This window comes from Gymnogyps californianus, chromosome 3 (assembly GCF_018139145.2).
Source record: "Gymnogyps californianus isolate 813 chromosome 3, ASM1813914v2, whole genome shotgun sequence".
In the NCBI taxonomy this organism is placed as follows: domain Eukaryota; kingdom Metazoa; phylum Chordata; class Aves; order Accipitriformes; family Cathartidae; genus Gymnogyps; species Gymnogyps californianus.
The window spans coordinates 97967836-97994024 of NC_059473.1; the positions used below are offsets into that span (position 1 = coordinate 97967836).

Consider the following 26189-nt stretch of genomic DNA (forward strand, 5'->3'; position numbering starts at 1 on the left):
TTTATTTGCTTTCCTTAGTTTCAAGTCTTCATATAACTTATAGCTGGAGGAGCACATCAGTTTACAGATTTTATCTGGCTCTTGCTCAGTGAAGGGGAGGAATGCCTGCAGTTCATTCAATTGTTCAAAGATATCTTAGTAGAAGAGGTGCTCAAATGCTCCACCGATAAACACTGGTTTACTGTTTCTTAGTAAAACTGGCCCAGTACATAGCAGATGAGTCTTTCTTACCCTTTTGAGTTGTTCTAGTATTACAAATCTACTTTCAAGGTACCTCTAGGTGCTTCACCCCAATTATTAGCCATTTCATCCATATGAGAGTGTAGCAAAGTGAGATCATCTCTGTATCAGGCATGCTGCTTTTCAGCATTCTTAGCATGCAAAAGGAGAATGACCCCACTACAATTTCCAGACCAGCTCACTTCTACAGAAAATAAAGTAGTACTTATAAGACTGCTTTATTCTTACTTGGGATTGAAAGCTAAGAACAGATCTTGCACTCCCACACCAGAACTGCAAATTTTCCCCATTTTCTACACTGGTATTTAAGGAAAAGGTGAACCATCTACTTTACCAACATTTCTGTGACCCATGGACTAAGCCAATATTCTGCTATTCCCAAAGAAAGTTCAGGAAGGAAGAAAGCATTAAAATGTCCCTTTCAGGTAGAGATTGTATATTTGATATGTGATAGCCCTGTAAGAGCTGACATGAATATTTTCTTTTTTTCCCCTTAAAAAAAAAAGCAGCTGCTTAGTAACTTGTTTTTAATAAATGGAGCAAAGAAGTTTATCCTTTGATCCAAATTATTACATGACTAAAAAAATGCACGGCATGTGTTTGGTCTAGATGTTGCTAATAGGTATCACCTTTTTAATCAAATATATGTAATTGTAGAGGAAAACTGAAAATCAGTTCTGAGGAAATGTCTACTTATTTGTTGCAGCCTTAATGACACATGTCTCCAAATGTGTTCCAATTAAGATTAAAGTAAAAATCGTAATTGGCCATTAAACATGTTGCAAAAGAAAGTAAACTAGTGAGAACGGCAACTCAGCAGAAAAAAAAATGCTTAAGTCTGTTGAAAAGCAAGAGTAATAATGGAGTTTTCAGCATAGGACACTATTATGGGAACAGCTAATTACAAAACAGATAATAAGTAAGAAATGTAAGTGCTCATGAAGGCTAAAAACTAGAGTAGAGATAATGAAGCAATTACTTTTTCAGTGTTCATAGGCCAAATCTCAGTCTTTCCTGTGCCAAGACCCATGCAAAAAGCCAGTTTTGCAAGACCTGTGGCTCTTTACCATAAAAGAATAGCTCCTGTTCAACATCAGTTTACATCTGGTTTTGCCACTCTCTTGACATTGAACACCCAAATAAAATTTTATTTAGGGGAAAAATTAAACTGGTGCATAGAGCTATGAAGGGCACTTTGCATCACATTGGAGCTTTTTCTGGGTAGATAAGCAGAGTAGCCACGTTTGTGGTATATTACCTAGAAAATATGCATTGCCTCTAAGCAATAAAGAAGAAGGTTGGTCTAAAAGGCTATGCAATACCTAAGTGGGAATCAGTATGAACTGGGACTTGCTGTTGGCTCATATATGAAGTCACTGCAGAACTTCTTTGAAATTTTTTCCTGGTATTCCTACTGATTTTTCTATTGTTTCTAAAAGTTGTCATCTAGATACATAAATTCAGGTGTTTCTGCCTCCAAAATGAAAGAATTCAGAGAGCAAGTCTTTTGCCTAGCCATTTCTAGTGTCAATTTAGACATTCTTGGGTACGTTAGATATCCACAAGGGTCTGGCAGATATGACAAGATCTGTAGGAGACCCATGGCCTTCCAGAACAGCACCGAGAACCCAAAGGCATCTCTGAAAGCCCTGGTTGCTTAACTCTGTCCATACAAATTCAGTGAGGTATGTGTTGTAGTTTCAGCTCTGCTTTCAGTTTGCACCTTGGGACACATCTTGATTCACAAGAAAAATTTTGTAAGCCTTTACAGCCGTGAGTACTCTGGGAATACTGCATGTGCAAATCTAGTCATCTACAGCAGATAAGGGGTTTCAATTTCATTAGTCATTCTGTGAGAATGGTGTACAAGAACCCTGGTTACAGGGAGGAGATTTAAGTTATGTAAATGATACAAGGTATATTCATTGCAAATGAGAATCTGTATGTATCTGTCCCTTAATTTTCCAGAAAGTATGTGCAAACCACAATTTTTCAAAGACTTAAAACATGGTAACGTTTTCCCTGGCCACCCTACAAATTGTGAGGGCATTGCTATTGCTCAAACAAAAGTTTACCAAATTTCAGAGTTTTTTTGGGGCTGGTGAAACAAATGTTTGCAGCTTTATTTTTCTACATGGTGGGCCTACTTACGGTGTAGCGTCATCTGCCAATACACAAATAAAAGTAATAAAATAATAATACTGGTATCGGCTGCTATAAATAATGTCTGGCCAATCTGTCAAATTTTAAGAAAATGAAAACAGGATCTCAAAACACAGAAGGGTTTGGCCACCTGAACTAAAGGTGGCCATTACTACATCTGAAAATGACACCCACAGGTCCTAGGCCATAAGGAAAAACTGAACTTGATACCAGCTTTCTGTAACTTTTCTGCATATATTAGTAATTTCAGTTGAATTCTGATGTAGTAAACAAAGATAAGATAAAAAAATGAAAAGAAAAGCATTCCCATATATTTCAGTAGGAAATAAATTTGTGGTAATTGTTTTCCTTAGTAGCATGCTTCTTTTATTTTCTGAGAAAGAGTGAAGCCTGTTTTTATGTTGAAATGTGAAATCCACAGATGTGGAAGACATATCTTCATTGTTCAGTAGTTAGAAACTTGTATATTTTAAAAGAAAAAAATGCACCTAAATAATATATTCAACTTCTGTTTTTGTCTATTTTTACAGAAATTTATACAGGTATGGAGCAATAATATATGCATCTCTGTGTGATTTTCATTTTAAAGTTTGTGATGTGGGTCTATCATGCTTTGTTCCAGCATTGTTGCATGGTCTGCATTATGATATACAATTAAGGAAATGTTTTTTACTTGAAAATTGCTAAGTATTGCTTTTCAAATATCCTTCCTTTAAAAAACAAACAAACAAACATATTGATTTTCAATTAGTATGGATTTCACAGAAAATGTCTTTTCACAGATTATATATAGAATCACAAAGCAATTCCTTTCATGGAAAGTAGAATTTGCATTCCAAGGAAAAGAACGGATTTGCTACAAATTTGAACTGAAAGAAAAGACTTGCTATATTTTTAAACTGTTAGAGTAATACTTTGCTTAATTTCAAGTAATATCAATATATGCATGCTTCTGCAGGTATTTTTTTCTTCCTATCTACTTCCAGGGTACTTCTGGTTTTTTATTTACATTTACTAGCCTTTAATCGTCTCAGTTGTGGAGGTGTTTTGTTTTCTTATGCCACAAAGTAGATTAAGCTAAGCAGCCAGTTTATAAAATAATGGCAAGTTTAGAGGTACATCTGAACTTTTCAAAGTTATAGAAAATGACAATTTGGAACTTTTAATAGAGGCAATTTCATATTTAGCATTTAGACATTTAATCTTTAGAGTTGCAGGGACCTCAAATTTTAGGCATCTAACTTATTGCTCATTAGTGTTCCTGGTATTTTATGATAAGTTTATGAAAGCCTTTGAGGGTGGAAACCATTGAGCTGTATAAAGTTGATGAAAACCAAAACACAGATTTCTCTGAAGTGATCAAATAATGTTTTAAATTAAAACTATTGTATCCACTAGTTTCAAAAGAACAGGCTTGGTAAAAACAGAAAGTTGCATATAGGTTGGGGGGAGGGATTTTGGGGTTTTTTTTTCGGTTTTATACAGCCTTATAGTGCCTTTGTACACTGGATTATCTCCCATAACTAAACACATTTTTACTTTTATTGAATGGTATTCAATGTACTTAATTTACCTTGGAAAACAGCGGTGATTCATTTTAAAGTTAGAAGTGTCTTTTAGCTCTGTTGTTAAAAGGTGAGTTACAGAAAGACTGAAACTTAATGCTGTTGCATTAATGTTATGATGATAAAGGAAAAAAACTAAAAACATAGAAAACATCTAAGAAAACGTATTTATCATGGAAGATTCACATCAGTCATTGGCTTTTATTTCATATATGAAACTAGTTTAGTGTAATTTTGAAAAAATGGTCTGTGTGTTCTGAACCTGAGCATATAAACTAAACAATATAAATTTAAATAAAAACATTCCTGAGTTAACACAAGCTTTTGAAAATTTTCATGTATTCATGCAAACCTTATAAAATTAGTCTGTTGTAGATTTTCTCCCTATTCTTTCCTTACTGACATCCTTTAAGCTGGTGTAATTTTCTCATTTCATTGAAGCAAAATGCTATTAACTTCATTCATATGAGATACATTCTGTTTCATCAAATTTATAACAATGGTGAATAGACTCTAAGCAAGGCTACTGAAATCCAATGATACCAGTGTCATAAGGTTACTGGAGCTGGATCCCAACAAAACAAAATAAATTTAAAAAAAAATCTTTTAGTTAGCCAGTGTCTAAAGATCAGATACAAAGATCAGATCAGCATCACAGTTTCTGTCAGAGCAGCTAGTAGCACTGGGACCGTGACACTCACTTCATAACTTTACAGCGCAACCACTTCCTCTGACCCCAGTCTGGTGCCCAAGGGTAGGTGCTGCTACCTGCTTGGTTCTTCTCTTGTCCAAACCCCCACATGGACCACTTGGCAATGACGGCACTTGTTCTGTCTTGAGAGCTTTCTGTCCTCATGAGTGCATATTTAACACCAGTACTAGACTACTTGGTATTATTTAGGAAATTGCCATCCAAATGACACACTTCTTGTTCTGGTACTAGCCATAGACAGTTTATTTTCCACTATATTGTCATAATCATGCCAGCAGTTTGCAATCATATGTATTTTGTCATTGATTCAGTCTGTACTTTTACGGCAAAATGCTGACTTTGAAAGCTGTTGTTAGATTTAATTCCTTAAAATGTTAGGAGCAAATGGCTTTTTTATTAAACTATTTTCCAAAAAGAATAACAACATTGAAGAGATGCCATTTTTGATTATAAGAAAATTCTGTAGTACCCATCAAAATGTTTCATGTACATATTTATGCTGAGCAAATAAAACAAACAAACAAATGTCAATAGTTTCGCATAAAGAAATGAAAACTTATCTCAGGTAATTTATTTTCTGTGTCATTTTTCTAAATTATGCTTTTGACTTTTAATAACAGCTTTAACAGAACAGTCTTTTTCAGCAAAAAAAAATCTATTTTCAGTGTTCATTTATGATATTTAGAGATTCTACTGTAGAATTATTATAAGCAAACACAGTAGAAAAGACAACTGATTCATATTAGCAGAATGACATTTCTGAATATGCAATATACTTCTCATTCCTAAACAAACAAAAAGAGGATTTTCCAAATAAATTATTCATTATTTGGTATATATTGTATGCTAATAGAGAAGCATAGTGTATACTATGAATATCTGCTTCCATATATAGAGAGAGAAGTATAATATTTAATCCAATATATTGTGCCACTGAAAAGGAAATTGTCCTTCAACTGACTGTGTAATTTAATCATTTGTGCATATTCTTTTGGGGTTTGTTCAGGTTTATTCTAATAGAGAGGCCTTTAATTGTCTAGTAAAGTAAAGACAATCTATTCTTGCAATCAATAAAATATAGCCAAGAATTAAACAAGCAAAAAGGTTAAACTTGTCTAATGGAAATAAGCATGGTTGGAAAGATGTGCTGAACTTATTAATTCATTAATGAACTTCTGTGTTTGATTCTTTCACATTTGATCTGTTGGGCATATTTTCTTTCTCTTTTTTGTCAGCTAACTATGTTTAGTTAATATTACCTTTTTATTCTGTGATGGCCAATTTAAAAATCCTGGTATGTCAGTGGGAGAAGACAGTTTATAAACTCTTTCCCTGGCACAGCATTCCTTTCTGTCAACAATCATAGACTCACTATTTCAGAAACTTACCAGATCAAGTGAGAACTTTCCTATATTTAGTAAAAAATAGATGTATTCAAATTAATCTGTTACAGTTAAACATTTAATATTTATATATTTGCACAAAAATTCTCCAACAAATATTTTACAAGAAAGAGAAAATGCAGAAGACATTAATTCTGTATTCTGATTAATCTACTTCAATAATGAAATTTTTCACCTATAACCTTTTTGCTGCTTGATTTATCCATATAGCTTTAATCATACATTTAGGGCTTTGTAAAAAAATACTAATATGAGAGCAACAGCAGCAGTGCATTCATTGTACTAACATGTAACCACCATTGCCTATCCAACCTTAATCTTTGTGTGGATATGCAATTTTTAAAACAATTCTACTTTAAATCAGTCAACTTTTTCTTTTCTTGTTTTCCTGCTACTTATATTGCTTAGCTTTAATAAGAGATTATTTAATAATGAATTATTTTCAGAATTGTATTAAAATAATATAAACAGTTGTGATCCTCTGAGTGAGGGAATGGTCTTTTAAATTATTAATTCTCAATACTGATGGTTAAAAATTAATTGATTCAGGGAAAGGGACTGAGTGGGTGGGAGACAGTCTTGTTATTTTCTTGTCTTTTTGTTTTCCCAATCTTCCAGTTGGAATATGAATAAAATCTTTGCCATTTCTGCCAGTAGCAGAAAAAGATTTTCCATGCAGTGATATACACGAAAGCTGGGTGGGAGGAAAAAGAGGTTGAACTTCTAATTAAAGAGTGGTGAAGGTTGCTTGAAAGAAGCACTGAAAAAACTGTTTAGAATACTACTAGCAATTAATATTATACCACGTTTTGGCCTCATTTGATAAATAAGGTTGTTAACCCAGGTCATCAACTTTATGACCAGATTTTAATTTACCATTCTTTATAAATGTCAGAATAATGTAAATATTTTTTGCTTTGTGCTGTTTTGCTTCACTATAGCTAGAACAAAAGCAGTAATTTATGTTTCCCCTAATTCCTTAAAGAGGGGGAAAAAGTCTTTTTTGTCAGGGAACAATTTTGGTGCAATTTCAAATCAGTACAAACTTCAACTGAATTCATACCCTTCTGGGGAGCTACCTTGAGCAAGAATCTGAAGAAGAGGTATAAACCCATGCTCCTGCTTGCAGAACAGCATAGGAGGAAGGTGCATAAGCTCCTTACCAGCCAGACATGCATCCTGGTTGAGTTGTCATCCTGCCAGGGGAAAGAGCTGGGGAGGAAGAACAGGCTACACAGCATCAGTGATGACAAAATGGAAGATAAAGAGGTTTTTCTTAGAGACCCTGAAGGGACAAAACCCTGATACCCACAGGAGCAGGATCGGAGGAGGGGAGAAGAATAGGTAGAGGATACACTCAGGCATGGGGGGACAGACGGTCTACAACTGTGGAGGCTGGAAGATGATTACTTCTGACAACTTGAAGGAGACTTTCTCTTCACCTACAGAGGTTCACTTATGGAATAAGTATTGGGCTGTGACAACAGCTGAGGAAGAGTCAGTTTCATCCGTAGAGGCATGTAAGCTGTCCGAGTCTGACGCATACACCCTCACCATTACGAATAAAATGGTTGACAATAGATAAAGACTCCCTTCTTTGAGGGAGAGTGGCACCCATCTGTTGACCAGATCTGATCTCTGAGGAGGTTTATTTGCATGTCAGAGGTCTGGATTCAGGATGCAGGAAAGAGATTGCCAAAGCTTGTGTGATGCCCAGATTACTGCCTTTTGCTGCTTGTCCATGCAGGCACCAATACTGCCAACAGAGACCCTGAGCATATCAGAAGTGACTAGTGGACACTAGCAGCAAGGGCAAAGGCTGTGGGGGCCCAGCCAGAGTTTTCCACAGCACTGCTGGTAGGAATAGAAACATCCTGGGGGTTAATATCTGATTAGTGGTACAAGCAAGACCATCGTTTATTACCATAGGGACCTCTTTGAGCAATGAGGTCTGAAGGGGAAAGATGGAATCAATCTAAAAAAGAGGGGAGAGCATCTTTGCCAACAGGATTGCTAACTCCATGAAGAGAGTTTCAAACTACATTAATCAGGGAATGCAGAGAAAAACCTAAAAGGAAGGGGAGGTACATGGAGCCAGAAAGAATTGCCTATGGGAAAGCATGATCAGTGAAGCCATCACACTTCCTTGGAGTGCAACTGGGGGCCCATCTCAAGTGCCTGCACACAACGTACATAGCATAGGAAAGACAGAAGGAGTAAGAAGTCCATGTGCTTTCTCAGAACTACAGCCTCCTATCGGAAGAACAACACACACAGTGAGATAGCTCACATCATTACTGGTATGCTGCGATGGATGGATGCAAGCTCTCTGGAAATACAGGCAGGGAAGACAAGGAGGCTGGGCTGAACTTCATGCAAAGCAGTGTCTTGAATGCATGGAGCTTTGCTATGGAATGGGTGATGGTGATGCACTGCTCAAGCTGATGGGGCAGGATGAAAGGGAACCAGTTAAAGAAATATTGTGGTGGGTGTCTGCTACAGTCAGCTTGATCCAGAAAAGTTTATGAAGCCATCTTCAGGAAACTGGAAAAAGAGTCATGAACACAGGCCCTAGTTCTCATTGGGATATTACCACCCTGACTTTTGCTGGAAAGACAACATGGAAAGATAGAAGTAATCCAGAAGATTTTTGGACCATGTTGAGTACAGTTTTTTGAAACAATTGTGGGGTGAGACAACTAGAGGAGGTACTTACCTAGATTTTCTATTCGTGAATAAGCAAGAGATGGTTTGGGATGTAAAGGTCAAAAACAGCTTTGGCAACAATGGCAGTGAGATGATGGAGTTTATAGTCCTAATAAAAATGAGAAATTCAAGTAGCAGAATAATGATTCTGGACTTCAGTGAGCTGACTTTGGTTTGCTTTGGGATCTGCTTGGCAAGCTCCCATTAGTGACTGCACTGAAGGGAAAACTGATTTACTTTGGGCCCACTGATTTACCTTGAAGGACAGTTTCCTCAAAGCACAGTTCTTTCCAGTGTGCAGGAACTCAAGCAGATGTGGCAGAAAAATGGACAAATGGAGAACTCCTGACTGAGCTTAAAGAGAAAAGGAAGTGCACAGAAGGTAGATGCAACGGTGAGCTACCTATTCAGAAGGTACCCAGTCACACAGGAACAGAATTAGGAAAGCTAAAGGGCAACTGGAGCTAAAACTATCAAGGCAACTGAAGGGCAACAAGAAAGAGTTCTATACGTCTACCAGTAACAAAGATGGATGGAGAAAAATGAGATCACATTGCTGAATTAACAAAGGACATGGAAAAGTCTGAGATACTCAATGCCTCTTTCACACCATTTTTCCACCAGTGGGGGAGCTCGGCTTTTTCAGCCTGGAGAAGAGAGTTTCAGGGGGACCTAACAGCAGCCTGACATTTATTTAATAGGAGCTAATAGAGAAGACAGATTCAGGTTCCTTTTCTCAGAGCACGCAGTGAAAGACATCTATCCAAGCATTCATAAAAAAAACCCAAAAAGCTTATCACCACTTATTGGATTTGAGGTGATAAATATGTCATTATGTGTTAAAATTTATGAAAGCAACAAAAGAACTTGAAAGTGCAGGTTACCCCTATACCTTCCTTTCTGAGTCTGTTCACATTGAACCTTTTACATTTCAAATATTTCCAAAAACCTTCTCAGAAATTGTGTTTGAGATAGTAAGAAACATCTTCAGCTGAAGTTTAAAATAAATTATGAACTTCTGAACAAGAAAAATACATTTTTATCCATAGTTCTTTGAAGATCATTGTTTTTTGGAGGGACTGAGACCAGACAAAAGTTGTTCAGTTACTCTTTGGTCAATGATACAATTTTCTACACTGTGTGTAGAAAGAAAAGGCAGAAGAAACCCGATATGTTATTGAATCAGCAGAGCAAAATGTTTGAAATAAAAATCATACATAGAAGCCAGGGGTCTAGGAGTATATTGAGAGTTTAAAAAAAAAAAAAGGTAATACTTTTCTGAAATATATAGTTACCTCATGAAACTTTGCCACAATATACTGAGATTAAAAACGTAAAATTCATTAGCATTCATATGACAGAACAGTGCACAGTCCTATTTATACTGGACAAATATTTGTAAATAATATAAACCTGTGGCCTTCAGGACATACATCTTCACTGTTTCTTATTGCCTCTCTACTTTCCAATTCTTCACCAAAACTCTGTTATGCTCCCATCCAAAAAGTGGCAGTATCTAGCATTGGAGAAGAATACTACAGTAGGGGAAAACTGATGCACTGTGGCATGACTTTTACTTTATCTACCAGAAATGTCTACCCCCACAAACACTTGGCATGTAAGAGGATGGGCAAATCTGTTTAAAGGTTTTTCCATCAACTCAGAAGAAAAACAAATACTGCATTACTGGATCATCTGACAGTTCCACTTACTATTGTGAGCCATGTGTTAAGCATATTCCTGTGGGTGTGAACTCCACTTTAGGAATCAGCAGGATTGTCACCCATGTCAAGCTGTTGTTGTGATATAAAGATGAAAACTTCAGGGCAAAATCTCAATGTGCCATATGGCAGCTTTTGCTATGCAATTTCATGAATTCCAGATCTGAGACTGATGGCTACCTATGGCAGGGTCACCCCGCACCAGAGAGACCACTGGTGACATAAAGACAGGGAACAACTTGTGCCATTCTTTTTCTCCTCTGTCAGCAGGACTACTGGGGTCAGAGGGTTGTTGGGTTTTTTTACCTCAATTCTGTTCCTACTTGTTGCTTTTGCTGTAGAAGCCTTAAGAATTCAGCCCTTAGATGACTCTGTCTTACAGTAAGGAATCAGCTCACCTAAAATCCTGCTGACAATTTGGACAGTGCATGTTTCATTATTTTGAAGAAGGCCTGTTCATAGCCAGTGTGCTACTATGTGATTCACAGTTACTGTAACACAAAGGAAGGTAGCTAATGTGGAACAGGCCAACAAAATTTTATCTATAATGACACTACAAGCAAAGGAGGAGATACGTGGGTTCGGCTGACTGCAGCCAATACTAAGCGTATAATAACCGTGTGCCTGATCGTCCTCTTTTATAGCAGAGCCCAAATCATTTTACTCACAACATATCTCAGTAAATATAAAAGTACATTTTCCAAGTTAAAGTTAAATAACATTCAGTCTCATGGACACTTTAATATTGAAGTTATCCAATGAGTGTTTTTCATCCTTTCACCATATCCTACAAATTTAAGGAATTTTAAGCTTTCAAACAAATCACAGAATGGCACTAAGTGGCACTGTAGCTTGATCTCAACCACTATGCTGTAGTTAAAGTCTTGTTCTTCTGAAACTGTAATAAAATACTCAATATATTCCTCCAGAAAAAGCTAATCACTTAACTGATTCAGTTTCCCCAAAATTATATCCAAAAAAACCTGTATGAATTGACAGTTCTGTTAGTTAGCAACTGGTCTACAAACTTAAAGCTGCCATATATTATAGGTGACCTGTAACACTGGTTGATTGTCAGGAATTCTTGTCTGAAATTCTGAGCCTGATAAGGAATTGAAAATTCTCAATACTGTTATCCATCTCATGAACATGGCTTACCTCACTTACCGGGTGCAGGTGCCCAGGCGCTGGCAGCAGGGGCTGCAGGGCGGCCTCTGTGAGGAGAGGCCGGGGCTGCCCCGTGCCAGACACAGCCGGTTCCAGCCGGCTCCAACCGACCCACCACAGGGCTCAGCTGAGCCCCGCAGCCAAGGTGGTGGTACCTTGGGGAAAACGTGTGTAAGAAAGGGCAAAACGCTGCACAGGCAGTCAGGAGTGAAGGAAAAAAGTGTGAGAAACAGCCCTGCGACCACCGACATGAGAGAAGGAGGAGGGGGAGGAGGTGGTCCAGGCACCAGAGCAGAAATTCCCCTGCAGCCTCTGGAGAAGACTATGGTGGAGCAGGCTCCTGGCAGGAACTGTGGCCCATGGCGGGTCCACACTGGAGCAGGGGAAAAGTGTGAGGAGGAAGGAGGGGCAGAGGGGAACTGGTATAGACTGACCACAAACCCCATTCCCCATCCCCCTGTGCTGCTCAGAGATAGGGAGGAGGTAGAGGAGTCTGGAGTGAAGGAGTGAAGTTGAGCCTGGGAAGAAGAGGGGGATGGAGGAAGGTGTTTTTAGTTTTGTGTTTGTTTCTCACCATCCTGTTCTATTCTTAACTGTCAATGAATTCGATCAGTTTTCCTCAAGTCGAGTCTGTTTTGCCCGTGACAGTAATCGGTAAGTGATGTCCCTATCTTTATCTTGACCCACAAGGTTTTCTGTCTTATTTTCTCCACCCGCCCTGTTGAGGAGGTGTGAGAGAGCGGCTGGGTGGGCATCTGGCAGCCAGCCAAGGTCAACCCACCACAACATAACTGTATGGATTTGATTTTCCACATGACTACCCAGGTGCTTTATGTTGTAGTGTCACATTGCCCATCACTGGGTTAAGGTTACAGCCTGTCTAAGGAAGAGGGATGTTGTTGGGACAGGGAGAAGTTGGTCCAGGTATGAATGGCTGGGCAACTAGAGCTGGGGCAAGGGCACTGGGGAAGTGGGCAGAGGGCCTGGAGTACAGCAAACCCCAGGCAGCTCTGCCAGAAAGCATAGCATAGACACAGCCCAGCCTCAGCAGTCACAGAAAGGCAGATGGGCTTCAAAGGGGCTCAGAGTGGCTTGTGCACAGCTTGTGGCAGCCCTGAAAGCCACCAAGCTCTGTCTGAAACTAAGCCTGAAAGAACAGACTTGCCTTCAGCAACAGAGGGAAAAGGGAGGCAGCTTTACAAACGCAAACCCATTTGATCTCTGTTCTCTCTACCCTCATCATTTCAAGTTTGGCTACTGGAAAACATGAATCAATCTTGCCTATGTTCTAAAAAACTAAGATTCACTTTAAAGGGCCTTTTAATCTTTTTTGATCTATTTATTGCAAATTAAAGATTTAGATGAGGGCATCTGTGACCCAAGATCACCATCACACAGTTCCTTGATTAGCCCAGATAAACATACATAATCTGTTATACACTAGAGTGTTTGTTGGGAAAGAGTAGAAAGGGACTGTGTGAGATTTTCTGTTGTACAGAATTTTTATAAACGATGGAGACATTCACTCATTATTAAATACAGAGATAATTTCAGTAAAATAATTTGTGTATAGTCATGAATTGCAAGCAGAACAAATACACAAGGTTACTTGCATTTCACTCATGTTCAGGATTATGGGTTAATGTATAAACAGCTCATATGGTAGCTGTGACAACAGGATATCAGGAAGAAATAACAGGAAGTTTCAAAACAAAATTAATTAATTATTTTTAAATGCACTCTTTGAGGCGTTTTACAGGACAAGGATAAACAGAAAAACTATAAAATATATTGAGATAGCTGTTATGATTTTAAAATGCAATGTCATTATATAAACAAAACAGATAAAATTGTCTTTTTTTGTTTGTAATTCTACAAAGCAAATAAGTGTTTCTGCATGGTAATATACATATATGTACCTCTGAGACCCTCCAACTCAATTTTAACCAGGGATATAAAGAAAATACAGCTCATAATAGGCAGCAGCTGCAGGGATATGTTCATTAGTTAAACACTGACAGCTTTGCCATTTTCCTTTTCAGGTTTGAACTGTGAGTTTAGGCCTTGTGAGGCCAGCAATCCCTGTGAGAATGGAGCTGTGTGCATAGAAGAAATGAATTTGGACGTTTTTCCCCTTGGATTCCAGTGCCAGTGTGTGAAGGGCTTTGCAGGCCCACGTTGTGAGATCAATGTCAATGAGTGCAGTTCTAACCCTTGCCTCCACGGATACTGCTATGACAGTGAGTTCCGTCTGGTTACTCACTTTAATGTAGAGTAGTCTTTCTGTTGAAGTGTCTGTAGCTACTGAGCTGCTCTGGGGAGAACAGTGGATAATTTACTGAAATTTAGCTTGTCTGAAGCTCCACAGCCAGTACCAGGAGGGTTATTTTTGCCAAAATGCCTCAACTTCTGGCACTGGGGCTTGTGTGTTCAGGGGGTCAGAATTGCAGCTAATGAGAAATTTTAATGAGATTTGTGCTGTCTCCTTTGATACCCAAATTAGCCAAACAGATCTTACGTTGTGCATTCGATGAGAGAATATGCAGGTGCTGAAAAGGAGCTCATGGAGCAGTTAGGCAGTATATGTCATAATTCTAACGAGTCCAAAAACTGCATTAAATATCAAACTGATGCAAAATGGAGTGTCTGTTTACTATTAAGCACCTTCTATCATGTACCTGTGTAACTTACACTTTCACTGATAGATATACTTAAAGGTTTTAGAAGAACTTGATGATGAATTACTCTACTATATTCTGTCTGGCTATATTGGCAGGCTAAGTTTAGTAGCACCCATTATGTATGGAGTACTTACTGGAAAGTTTTATGGGGCTATTACCACATATCAGACACTTTCTATGCTTGGTAAAAAAGAGTAAAAGTGGTAATTTTCCGAGAATCTTATAATGCTGTCTGGAAAAAAAATGACATCTGGAGGTTATGTAGTCAAACCCGCATGAAGCTGGACTATCAACAGTGCTAGAACAGGTCAATCAGGGATTTTTCCAGCTGAGTTTTGAAAGCCTCTAAGGACGGACAGAAATTCCACAAACTCTTTGGGACAGCCTATTCCACTGATGCGCTACTCTTGTAGTGTTCCCCCCCTCGCAATCCCATCTGAATCTCCTAAGCTGTAACTTTTGGCCATTACCCCTTCTTATATCATCTAACACTACTAAGAGGAATTCAGTTCTGTCATTTGTGCAACTGTCTTTGAAGTTATAGTTATATAGCCCTCTAACTATTAACTCTTCCCTGAAGGGACTAATACAAAGCAAGCCCACCTGACTCAACTTCTCCTCATAGGTCCCACACTTTAAGCACTGAGTAACCATGTTTGTCTTCTGCCACATCTCTCTCCTGTTTCCCCACATCCTTTTTAAAATGAGAATGATGACTTGAGAATTTCCCTGAAATTAAAAATTTTTACACAAATATGCAGAGGAGCTAATCAACCTACTGGTTTCAGACGAGATCTTAAAGAACTGACCCCAAATTACTAAATATATCATTGCCTAAAATTCTCCTAGTTAAAGAAAAAAAAAAATCAGTTTCAATAAGCTTTAAGAATTCTATCTTTCCACACGTGGGAATAAGGTGAGTGGCTTCATATTTTATCTAGTAAAGACTATTTCCTAGCAAGTTTACAGATGTTTTCTATGTACTCTACATTGGTTCAGAGATATTTTTGAACTGGAATTTACACGAGCTGCAGGAAAGTTCTTCATGCTTACAAAGTGCCAGATCTTTTGGGGATAGCTTGTCTTTGTGGTGCCTCTGGACTTGAGTTGTATCATGTGGATATCTCAGTTCCTCTGCACTATGTGCACTAGCTGCAGAAAGCTGGAATCCTGAGGAAGCTAGGAAGCTCTTAGCAGATGAATAATGCTCCTGCTCTGAAGGACTTAAAGCATTTAATGAATACAAGAGCAGCTATGTGTACAGACACAATGGCAGAATAGATTCCATGGTAAATCTCAGCGATAATGAAGAATCCAAGGACCTCTCTGAGGTTAGAATAAATGCAGGCCTCCAAGAAGTGCAATTATTGCTGTCACGAGCTCCTTATATGGATGTAGCACTCTAAAGATTTCTCTCCGTTTGGATCATTAACGATGAAAAAGGGAGAGGATTCTTATCATTATCTTGTTAAGATTAAAATGAAGCATGGCAATACATCATAGGTTGAGCTGCCAAATTCAACTCAAGCAAGTTTTCCTTTAATATGGTGGTATACTACGAGGCATTCCTTACCAAAAAAACCCCCAACAAACCAAACAATGTTTAACTGCCCCATCTCATTTAGGCACAATATCAAAGATAAAATCTTATGTACTTTGTGTACAGTTTTGTGATGGAAAATTACTCATTAGTTTATAAAATGCCATCACTTTTTCAGAAGCTAGAAAAGGGTCATTGATTTATAGTTCTTATGTCAAAATATTTGAATTGTTTAAGTAAAATGCAATACATGAATCTGCTTTCATATTAAAAAGGTGGTTGGAGATATTGCATTTCATTTATTTCATTTTTTAACATTTTTTATTCATTTTTAACATTTTTAACATTTTTTAACATGTCCACAACTTTTAGGTAAAGGCAGTCCAAATCTTTTCCAGATAGTAGTCATAACTGTAACTTACTTAATTTTACTACATTCAGTTTTTATTCTAAAACACTCTTAGTACTAAAATACTATCTCTGTTACAGTTGTCGATGGCTTCTATTGTTTGTGCAACCCAGGATATGCAGGACTGAAATGTGACCAGGACATTGATGACTGCATAATCAACGCTTGTGAACACAATTCTACATGTGTTGATCTACATCTGGTTAGTAGAGAGTATTTTTTAATTAAAATGATTGCTAAGTTTTCTTCCTGAAATCTAAAGTACTACTACTGTGAGTTCTAAACCTCCATTTAATCCGTACACCTGTCAAGAGTTTTATAATCGTGCTTTCCAGTCACTATTTTTTTGTTTATTTGTAATGATATAGGCAGTGGGAAAGAGGAATGTTTCTATCATTTAAAATCAGTTATTGAGTCAACATGGTTATTTGGGGAATTCAAAAGGAGCAGAATATTTTCAGCTATGTGTGTTTACGGCCTCATTATAAGTGACAGGAATACTCATTTACACCAATGACGTTGGCTTCAAAGGGGCTTAAAAAGTATCTTACCCCCCAAAATGGCTTTACTTTAAGTACTTCAGCATTTATTTTCAAAATTCTTCAGCTGTATTAGTTCCTGAAACATGAAAAGTGTTAAAAATAACTTCTTTCTTCTCAGAAATAAAAGCTTTCTATCAACTGATTCTTTCATGGGAGGAAAGGAGAAGAAGGACATTCGCATTGTGTAAACTTTGGCACGAGAGGTGGCCCATGTTCTGTGTCACTGCCTCCAGGAATCTGTCAGGAATAAATTTGTTTTCGATGTACTCAATAGGGACACCAAGACTACACAGTATGAGTATTGTCCTTAAGAAACATTCAGACTGTCAGAGAAATTGGGGGTGGTTAAAAATAATGGAAGAAAGGTCAGCTTTTTTTCCTTCTTCTAGTTCCTCCCAGCATGTTTGTGAGAATATTAAACTAATAAAATGTTAAAGCAAGGTATAGACTTCAGATTAAGATGCCTAAATGTAGGTGCCTATATATGATATGAGCTAAGCATCTAAACACCCACCAAAGATGCTAGAATCCTTGCTGATGCAGTCAGCACAACCCAGAGAGTGATTCAGCTGCCCATCTTGTAGACGTCCACTTTGGGTGAACTGAACAACCCTGTTGTATTGGGTTTGCATGGCAAGGTTTTGGTAGCAAGGGGGCTACAGGGGTGGCTTCTGTGAGAAGCTGCTAGAAGCTTCCCCTGTCCGACAGAGCCAATGCCAGCTGGCTCCAAGATGGACCTGCTGCTGGCCAAGGCTGAGCCCATCAGCGACGGTGGCAGCACCTCTGGGATAACATATTTAAGAAGGGGGGAAAAAAAAACCGGCGTAAATGCAGCTGGAGAGAGGAGTGAGAATATGTGAGATAAATACATCTGCAGACACCAAGGTCAGTGAAAAAGGAGGGGGAGGAGGTGCTCCAGGCACCAGAGCAGAGATTCCCCTGCAGCCCGTGGGGAAGACCATGGTGAGGCAGGCTGTCCCCCTGCAGCCCATGGAGGTCCACAGTGGAGCAGATATCCACCTGCAGCCCGTGGAGGACCCCACGCTGGAGCAGGTGGATGCCCAAAGGAGGCTGTGACCCCATGGGAAGCCTGCACTGGAGCAGGCTCCTGGCAGGACCTGTGGCCCTGTGGAGAGAGGAGCCCACGCTGGAGCAGGTTTGCTGGCAGGGCTTGTCACCCCGTGGGGAACCCACACTGGAGCAGTCTGTTCCTAAAGGACTGCACCCCATGGAAGCAACCCATGCTGGAGCAGTTCATGAAGAACTGCAGCCCATGGGAGGGACCCCACGCTGGAGCAGGGGAAGTGTGAGGAGTCCTCCCCCTACAGAGCAAGGAGCGGCAGAGACAACGTGTGATGAACTGACCACAACCCCCGTTCCCGTCCCCCTGCACTGCTAGAGGGGAGGAGGTAGAGAACTCGGGAGTAGAGTTAAGCCCGGGAAGAAGGGGGGGGGGGGGGGGGGAAGGTGTTTTTAAGATTTAGTTTTATTTCTCATTATCCTGCTCTGATTTGACTGGCAATAAATTAAATTAATTTTTTTTCCCCAAGTCGAGTCTGTTTTGCCCTTGACAGTAATTGCTGAGTGATCTCTCCCTGTCCTTATGTCAGCCTACGAGCCTTTCATTGTATTTTCTCTCCCCTGTCCAGTTGGGGGCGGGGGGGGGGGAGTGATAGAGTGGCTTTGGTGGGCACCTGGTGTCCAGCCAGGGTCAACCCACCACACCTTCAGGTACCACTGACTGTATAGCTAGGCTGCATTAGTGCTGAAGCAGAGAACCATGTTTAGGTGTCTGCATTTCCAGCTGAATCTCATCCCAGAAGCCCAGAAGTGTGTGAGGGGTGTGTGGGTTTCTGGGGTTTTGTTTGTTTGCTTTTTTGTTGTTTTGCCCTTTTTTTTTTTTTTTTAGTACATACATAAAGAAATTGCACCTCTTTCTGACAAATCCTGGTGGTAACCTGCAGCTATCCCTATTTCCAAAACTTGAACAGAAGTTACATGTGTCAAGAGAATTTTCTCAAATCCTCTACTCTGATTTCCATAATTGTTTCTTCTTTTCATAGTTAGAAAACCTTACGTATTGTATAATTTTTTTTGTAAATATGCCTCAAGAACTAGTAAACACCTTGGACAAAATTAAATGCTTGATATGGAGACCATAGAGCTTGTGACACTTTTGTTCTTGTCTTTGGATGCTATTGCAAATGCATATTTTTTTACCAGTAGACTGCAAGTAATATTTCAAGCTCTCATACTGGACACATACTGCCATCTTAAAATCAGGTTAGAGAGCATTGCAGAAATAAATTTTATGCTCACAAGGCATGTACTGTCCCATTCTCCATGAGATTGTGTTGTATATGTAGACATTGCAGGTATTCCTAACTGCAGCTGATGCTTTGACTGAGACTGATGAAATGGAGCTATAAATGCAAAAGTTTAAACAACATCCTTCCCAAAAAATAAGATATCAGAAATGGACAAAATTATGGGTTCTTGATAAAATAAACATATTGTTCCACCAAGAATGTCTGCAAAGCTTCACTGAATGAGTTGTAAAATTGATCCAGGGGGACTTTTTAATTTGGGTGAAATTAAACCTGACAAAGAATGGTAGCTCACTGCAATTTTTAACACTGTTTTAGATTTTTCTTCATATGCCTTTCATGCTTTTGTTTTCTTGATTCATTTGTGTTTATTTTTGTCCTGCAGTACCTATACATTTCTCATCTTCTTTGTCACAGACCTATGCCATTTTGTTTTAAATGGACTGTGACATAGCAAATCAGTGAGATCCATGCAGACTGTTTCAGAGAAAGCCTGACATTAAAAAAAATCTAACTTATGTAGATTCAGTTACTAACTACAGAAAATAAATACCGTACAAACTTAATGGCAAGGTGTCATTTTAGACCTTGGATTTGATCTTTTGCAGACCTCAATGGCTTTCTCAACCTAGTTCACCTATGTTGTCAACATTATAGTAAGCGTTCATACTAAAGTGTTCATTTTGATGTTAGTTAATGCACAGATAAAAAATCTTCAGTATTTTTTTCATTAGAAGACTGTTCTTTGGCATTTTTGATAGTAACATAATTTTGTGCTCAAAAAAAAGGAAAATGAATACACAATGGGCTCTGCTAAATTGAAAAGTTAGTATCAGCATATTTTTAAGACAAGAAATAGGGAATTTTGGGTTTTTTTAATTAGTAGTTAGCTAGTAGTTTTATTTTGCTATAGCAATAATAATGCATTGCTATTCTTTCTCCTTCTCTATTCTTCTATATAGTATATTTACTTAAACTAAAATTTCTGATATGTTTCTGAAATAACTTTCATGTGGATCATCTTTTAAGTTGAATCCAGAAAGGGACATAAAAGACTTGCTCGCTAAGTGATTGCATTATTCAGTTTATATGTGACTATATTATTCCACATACAATGTCCTTTTTATTGTATTCAGTATCAAACTACTGAATTTCTTCCACATCAAATGATAACGTTTTATACACCAAGATTCCTCAGTGATGGATGCAAAGAGGATTAATGAATTAACATATATTCATAAAAACGGAAGAATACCCATTCCCTCTTCTTCTTCAGCCAGAGCAGCTGTAAAAGAACAGATATTGAGAAAACATTCCCCTAGAAAATGAATTCTTAACATTTAAAGGGTCTCCTCTTCCCCCTCTAAAAGGTAGTAAACTGGGGGATGGGGAGCAACTGAGGCATAATCAAAGAAGACTTAAAAATAGATGGAGATCTCAGGAGTTTCATAATTTCTCCATCAAATGCAGTTTTCTTCCAAAGATATATTACAGTAGCCTTATTATACAAGTCAAGGACCAAAGATCTTAATGTGAGAAAGAATTCCAATATACACTCTAATTGCAACATATACTTCACAGGCTTTATCTTGGCTCTCCAGGTAGCAGGTGGCATTAAGCAGTTGGACCGTGGGATGAGATCAGGATAGGTGAAGTACACAGCTGAACGACGCAACTACATCAGTTTAAGGAGGCTCCAATTTTCTACTGCACCTGAGAATTCCAGTCACCCAAGAGCTACTACATACCAGCACAAGCCACTGTCAGTCACATTAGACCTTCTGGTGGCTCAGGAATAATTAATTGGCTACCTCTACCTCTATGCTAGTAAAACTTCCACTCTGCAGTCCAACAGCTCAAATACCTTTGATGCATTTTTCTACGTCAAAGTGAGACAATTAGCATTGCCAGAATGACACTTCCAATACGTATTCTTCCTCTTTGGTGTTGATAATGTGGTATAATATAGAGCTTAAAACCAGATAACCATGTTATCTTAACAATGCATCAGCAAAAATAGGCACAAAAAATGACACTCGTGTGATGGGTTAACCCCAGCTGTCAGCTAAGCACCACACAGCCACTCACTCACTCTATCCTCTCCATGGGATGGGGGAGAGAATAGGAAGAGCAAAAGCAAGAAAACTCGTGGGTTTCTCTTTGGAAGAATCTCTCTTTGGTCAGTTTGGGTCAGCTGTCCTGGTTGCATCCCCTCCTAGCTTCTTGTGCACCCCCAGCCTACTCACTGAGGGGGCAGAGTGGGAAGAAGAAAAGGCCTTGATGCTGTGTAAGCACTGTTCAGCAATAGCTAAAATGTTGGTGTCTTATCAACACTGCTTTGGTCACAAATCCAAAACGTAGCACCATAAGGGCTGCTATGAAGAAAATTAACTCTGTAACAGCCAGACCTACTACAGAACAGAATACTACAAAAGGAGGTTGGTTAAACTTGACAGTGGGAAATCACAAAAGCTGGATTTGTGATGCAGCTCCTGATGTTTTAAAAGGTCTGGTTTGTAAAATCTGTCTGTAGAATATTTATGGAAGGTGTTTAGATTGGCCAGTCCCACCAGGGACATGGTCCTCTTCATTCTGATACAACCAAAGCTTCTAAATGATTCTAACATATACTGCTATACCATAAGGGATTAATCTTTCTTTCTGGGTGGCATATTCAGAATTTTAAGGTTTCTCTATGATAAACATTCTCAATACCATAAAATTCCCACCCAAAAAGTATTCCCAATGCTAATGTAAGACACATAGTGAGCAGCAGCAGGAAGGATAAAAACACAAACTGTTTTGCTTAACTAACTCTAGAGAGAAGCGGGAACACAGCAATTGTATTCTCAAGATTCTAACAGTGGAGTGCTCCAAGACTGTACGCCAAAATGTAAGGGCAAATGGTTGTAACTGAGGACTCAAAAAACACTATGTCTGAGTTGCTCAGTTGAAATTTGGGACACCTATTGTTTGTTCAGTTCCCATATTTGTTCATATAGTGAGATGGCTGGGCATTACCTTAGCCACATGCAATGTTAAGGAAATAGAGTGTTAAGTAGTGACAACCAGACATATAGAATTAACAGATGATTTTTAAAAAATAGAAAAGTCACCTTACCAACGTATCAATTTCCATCTATCTTAAACAGTATGTGACAAATTATAAAGTGCTTTTCTATAGAAGTGTCATGGAGAAGAAGTAGTTTTACCTATTGCAACTAATCTGAGACATGAGTAAGAGGAACTAATTAGAGTAAACACTTCCTTCATTAGGTTGCCTAGGCCAGCAAAAATAAAAAGACTTCTAGTACTATTAGCACAGATTCCTATCCTATGTATTCTCAATCATCGGTCAGCTCAACCAGAATTGTCATCTTTTTTTGTAGCCTGACTATAAAAAACTTAAGATATTGAAAAAGGAGATTGATGCTGGGAAGGTTGGTCTGACACTAGTTGCCCTTCATAAATCAATTATCTTTTTTTTTTTTGTTAATTATGAAACATTCCTGATTCAGGTCTAAGTAAGTGATTTTATTTTCACTGTAGTAAGAAACATTTGGCCAGTCCTATGATGTAAAACAGTGTGAAATCTCAGATTTGCATGCATGTAGAAATAATTCAACTGTTCAGTCAAACTGATAGATCAAAATAATAGAATGCGAAAAGTACGAGAATGGTTGAAAGGCTGTAGTATTGTCACTGCAAAAGAAAGAGGTGCAGTCCTCAGTAATTGAGGAAAGGAAAAAAGGGTGAAGCTTTCTGCATTCACTGTATAAGTAATGAATAAAAACAGAATAAAACTGAAAGATATAAACAGTAAAATATTTTACAAAAAAAGCTACTAAACAGCAAGTAAAAAAAAAATTTTTTTGGAATATTAGCCTCTGGCTGTACTTATGGTAAGGCAGGGTTTACCCAGAGTAATTTGCAAATTCTTCTAAAAAAAGCTAAAATAATTAATTCAAAGTATTGTATAAAGTTGAGATGTTGTCCCTAATCATTTTTATAAGAACAGATTGGAGCATATAGTCTATATAACATAAAACATTCTTTTGGGGTATTTGCATTAAAAAAAATATATAGTAGCTTCACAGTAACTCTGACTTCAGTTTTTGCTTGTGCTGTTCTGTATGTCAAAATATAATGCAAATCCTGTCACTTTAGTGTATACGGATATCCATGCAGCAAATTTTAATAGATGTTTCTTCAGAGCTTTGTTTCTGGAAGCGATTATTTCTGTGTACTTACCACACAGTAAATTAAAAAATATAAACTGTAGGTAAAGTTATAATTGTATAATAGTGCTTTTATTGTAAATCCATATCCTCCTTATGGTTAACTCTCTATCAGTACTTGATTTAAACCACAATTATTTCCCTTTCAATAAAATGTAATGTTACGGAAATGAGCTCTCCAATACAATAACAGAAGATACTGTCAGTTTGAACATAAAGAAGCAATGATTACTTGTTCAGCTTCTGTTTTTAAAGTGGCAGGAAAAAAGGACTCATAACAAGGTGAAATTCAATAATTCAGGTCTTTTAGGAACTTACATTTTGGGTTGTAGGGAAGGTTTATGTGAAGGATGGAGAGAGAGTACTATTTTTTTTTTTCCCCCCAGAAAAAATATTCAGAGTTGACAGACAGGAGGTCTGTTCCATGGATCATATTTCAAGAGCATAACCCACAAGTAGGTTAGCTCACTACATAAATTGTGAAAGGAAGATTAATTGGAAGGAAGTCTGGCATTGAAAACTAAGGTGTAAAGTAGTAGTTAACAGTTTATGTTACCCAAAAAGAAATTAAGTCAGGTCTTTGGACTAACCTAAGATAATTTCCTAAATTTGTCATCCACCCTTAATTTCCATTTAAAACAGAATCTCCTGTACTTTCTGCTAAATAGGGAGAAGAAAAAGAATCATCTCCAAATCTTATAATTTATTTTAGAACATCCAGAAATGCTTAAGGTATGATGAAGTAACTGAGCTTCAGGAGGCTCTTCCTCCTAGCTGATGATAGCAGGTGTCTGACACTTGAAATGAGAATAAAGACTAGATAGGCCTGCATCAGTGAAAAATTTCCAGATTTCTGTGGGAGTGGAAATTCTCTAAGGTCTCAATAAAGCAAACAAGATCTGCCACTGAAATTGGTCTGAAACAGTACCTTGGTTTAACTAAAGGTCAGACCACATACCATGAATGGCATACAGTATATAACAAGCAATAAGCTCTTAACAGTTCCCAGGTCACATAAATTCAAGTTGAGTTGTACGTGACTTAAACTTATGCATTGACTTCACTGAGAGAACCCATGTACTGAAATTGTGAACGTGCTGTTTGACAAATCAGTTTCAGATTACCAATTACACATCCCAGAAAAGAGCTATACAGCAGCTGGAGTTCGTTTAAGAAACTAGCAACCGCAGCAATACTTCTGCAAAGTACTACTGCTAATACAACTCACTGTGCTGCCCTGAAGATTTGACTTGCCATCCCTGACATATTTCATCTTCCAACTATATTTAGTAAAAAAATGAACAGTGTCTTCATAGTCCTTCAATTAAAAGTTTTTTGAAGATCTAGTGAAATAACTCCCTCCTCTGCCTTGTACTAGAGCTAGTGGATATAGCAGTACACAGACTGAAAACTTAGTCATTATGGCGTGTACTCCTTTATACTCTAATAAAAGTCCAGTTGAGTCAAAGACATTGGAATGCACAAAATTAACTATTGATTTACTGACTTAGGATAATGTCCTTAATATTGATTCGTGGAATTATACATTGCTTGGATAAAGTGATTATGATGTCTTATGCCTTACTCATCTAATTGAAAACTGAAATCAGCAAACAAGCATCAACTTTCCATTTATTTGTTTTATTTATTACATTATTTTTAAATGCTTTAATTTCATTTTTTAAAAGAAATTGCAGACATATATGAAAATTCTTAGCTTTAACCAACAATGTCAGTAAACACCATAGGAGTGAAAGCCTTCTATTGTCTTTTTCATAAACTGAATTTGAGATACTCCACAGAACTGAATAAAACTGTTACAAAGTGGAGGAAAGGGAGATTAAGAGGAAGTTAAAGATGGACTTTCCAATGAGACTTATGAACAGATGGCACATAGATGTGATAAAGATACAGGAAGGTGGTCCCAGACGGCGTGCTGTAAGTTCTGCCAGCAGTGAGGAGGCTGGACAGAGAAAATGAGCGACAGCAGGGAAAGAGGTGAAGAACTTCACAACATAAGGAACAGGCTGGAGAACTGTGGCCTGTTTGTGGAAAGCATAACCCTAAATTCGATTTTTGCATGATATACAGACTAATATTTTGTTTGAGGCGGGATATGAAGTGTTTGTACCTTCAAAAGCATTAAAAGACTGGCAGTGATATTATAGAAACTTGGGACTACAGAGACTTCATTGACTCATAAGAAAGAATTCTACACAAGAGGATTTAGCTGCAGAGAAGTGGATACAGTAAATTGTCTGTATTTAGTAGCTTTATAGAGCAGAAGGTCACGGAAAGGTATGGGTCCACAAGGAAATTACTCTGAAATAAGTTAAATGGTGAAATGTATAGGTCATCAATCAGTCTTCGAAAACTGCCCACATATATGTCTTTACCATACAGCACAAAAGAATTAAGATTAAATTTATTTTTCAGTAAAAGGATGATGAACTAATCCATTTACTGTGGGATAAGTCTGAGCGTGAGGACAATTACTGAAAAGGAGCTCTCAGATTGTAATTTCACACCCCAATTTTTATTGCAATAAGTCATTGTCTCTAAAGTCAAGCCAGATGATTCTGGGTAGGAATTTTTAAGCCTCATCTACACCCTGTTCTGAGAACAGCATTGCTCATTTTCTCATGATGTACTTTTTTAACATTTGTCATCAAAGAACCTAAGTATCTTGCAAATATTTACTCTTTAATTTAAAACACAGCTCCTACTGGCTTCAGTTGCAGGTGTTGAGTGTTCAGCAGTTCTGAAAATCGCACC

At 38.0% G+C, this 26189-nt stretch overlaps 1 protein-coding gene across 1 annotated transcript in view; it reads left to right on the forward strand.

Moving 5' to 3' along the window:
• The window catches only part of EYS (eyes shut homolog), a 950400-nt gene that overhangs the window by 298612 nt on the left and 625599 nt on the right, over window positions 1-26189 (forward strand). The window contains exons 19-20 of the mRNA XM_050893740.1: window positions 13720-13917; window positions 16388-16509. Of these exons, the coding sequence (XP_050749697.1) occupies window positions 13720-13917; window positions 16388-16509 (320 nt within the window). The remainder of the gene's footprint in view (window positions 1-13719; window positions 13918-16387; window positions 16510-26189) is intronic.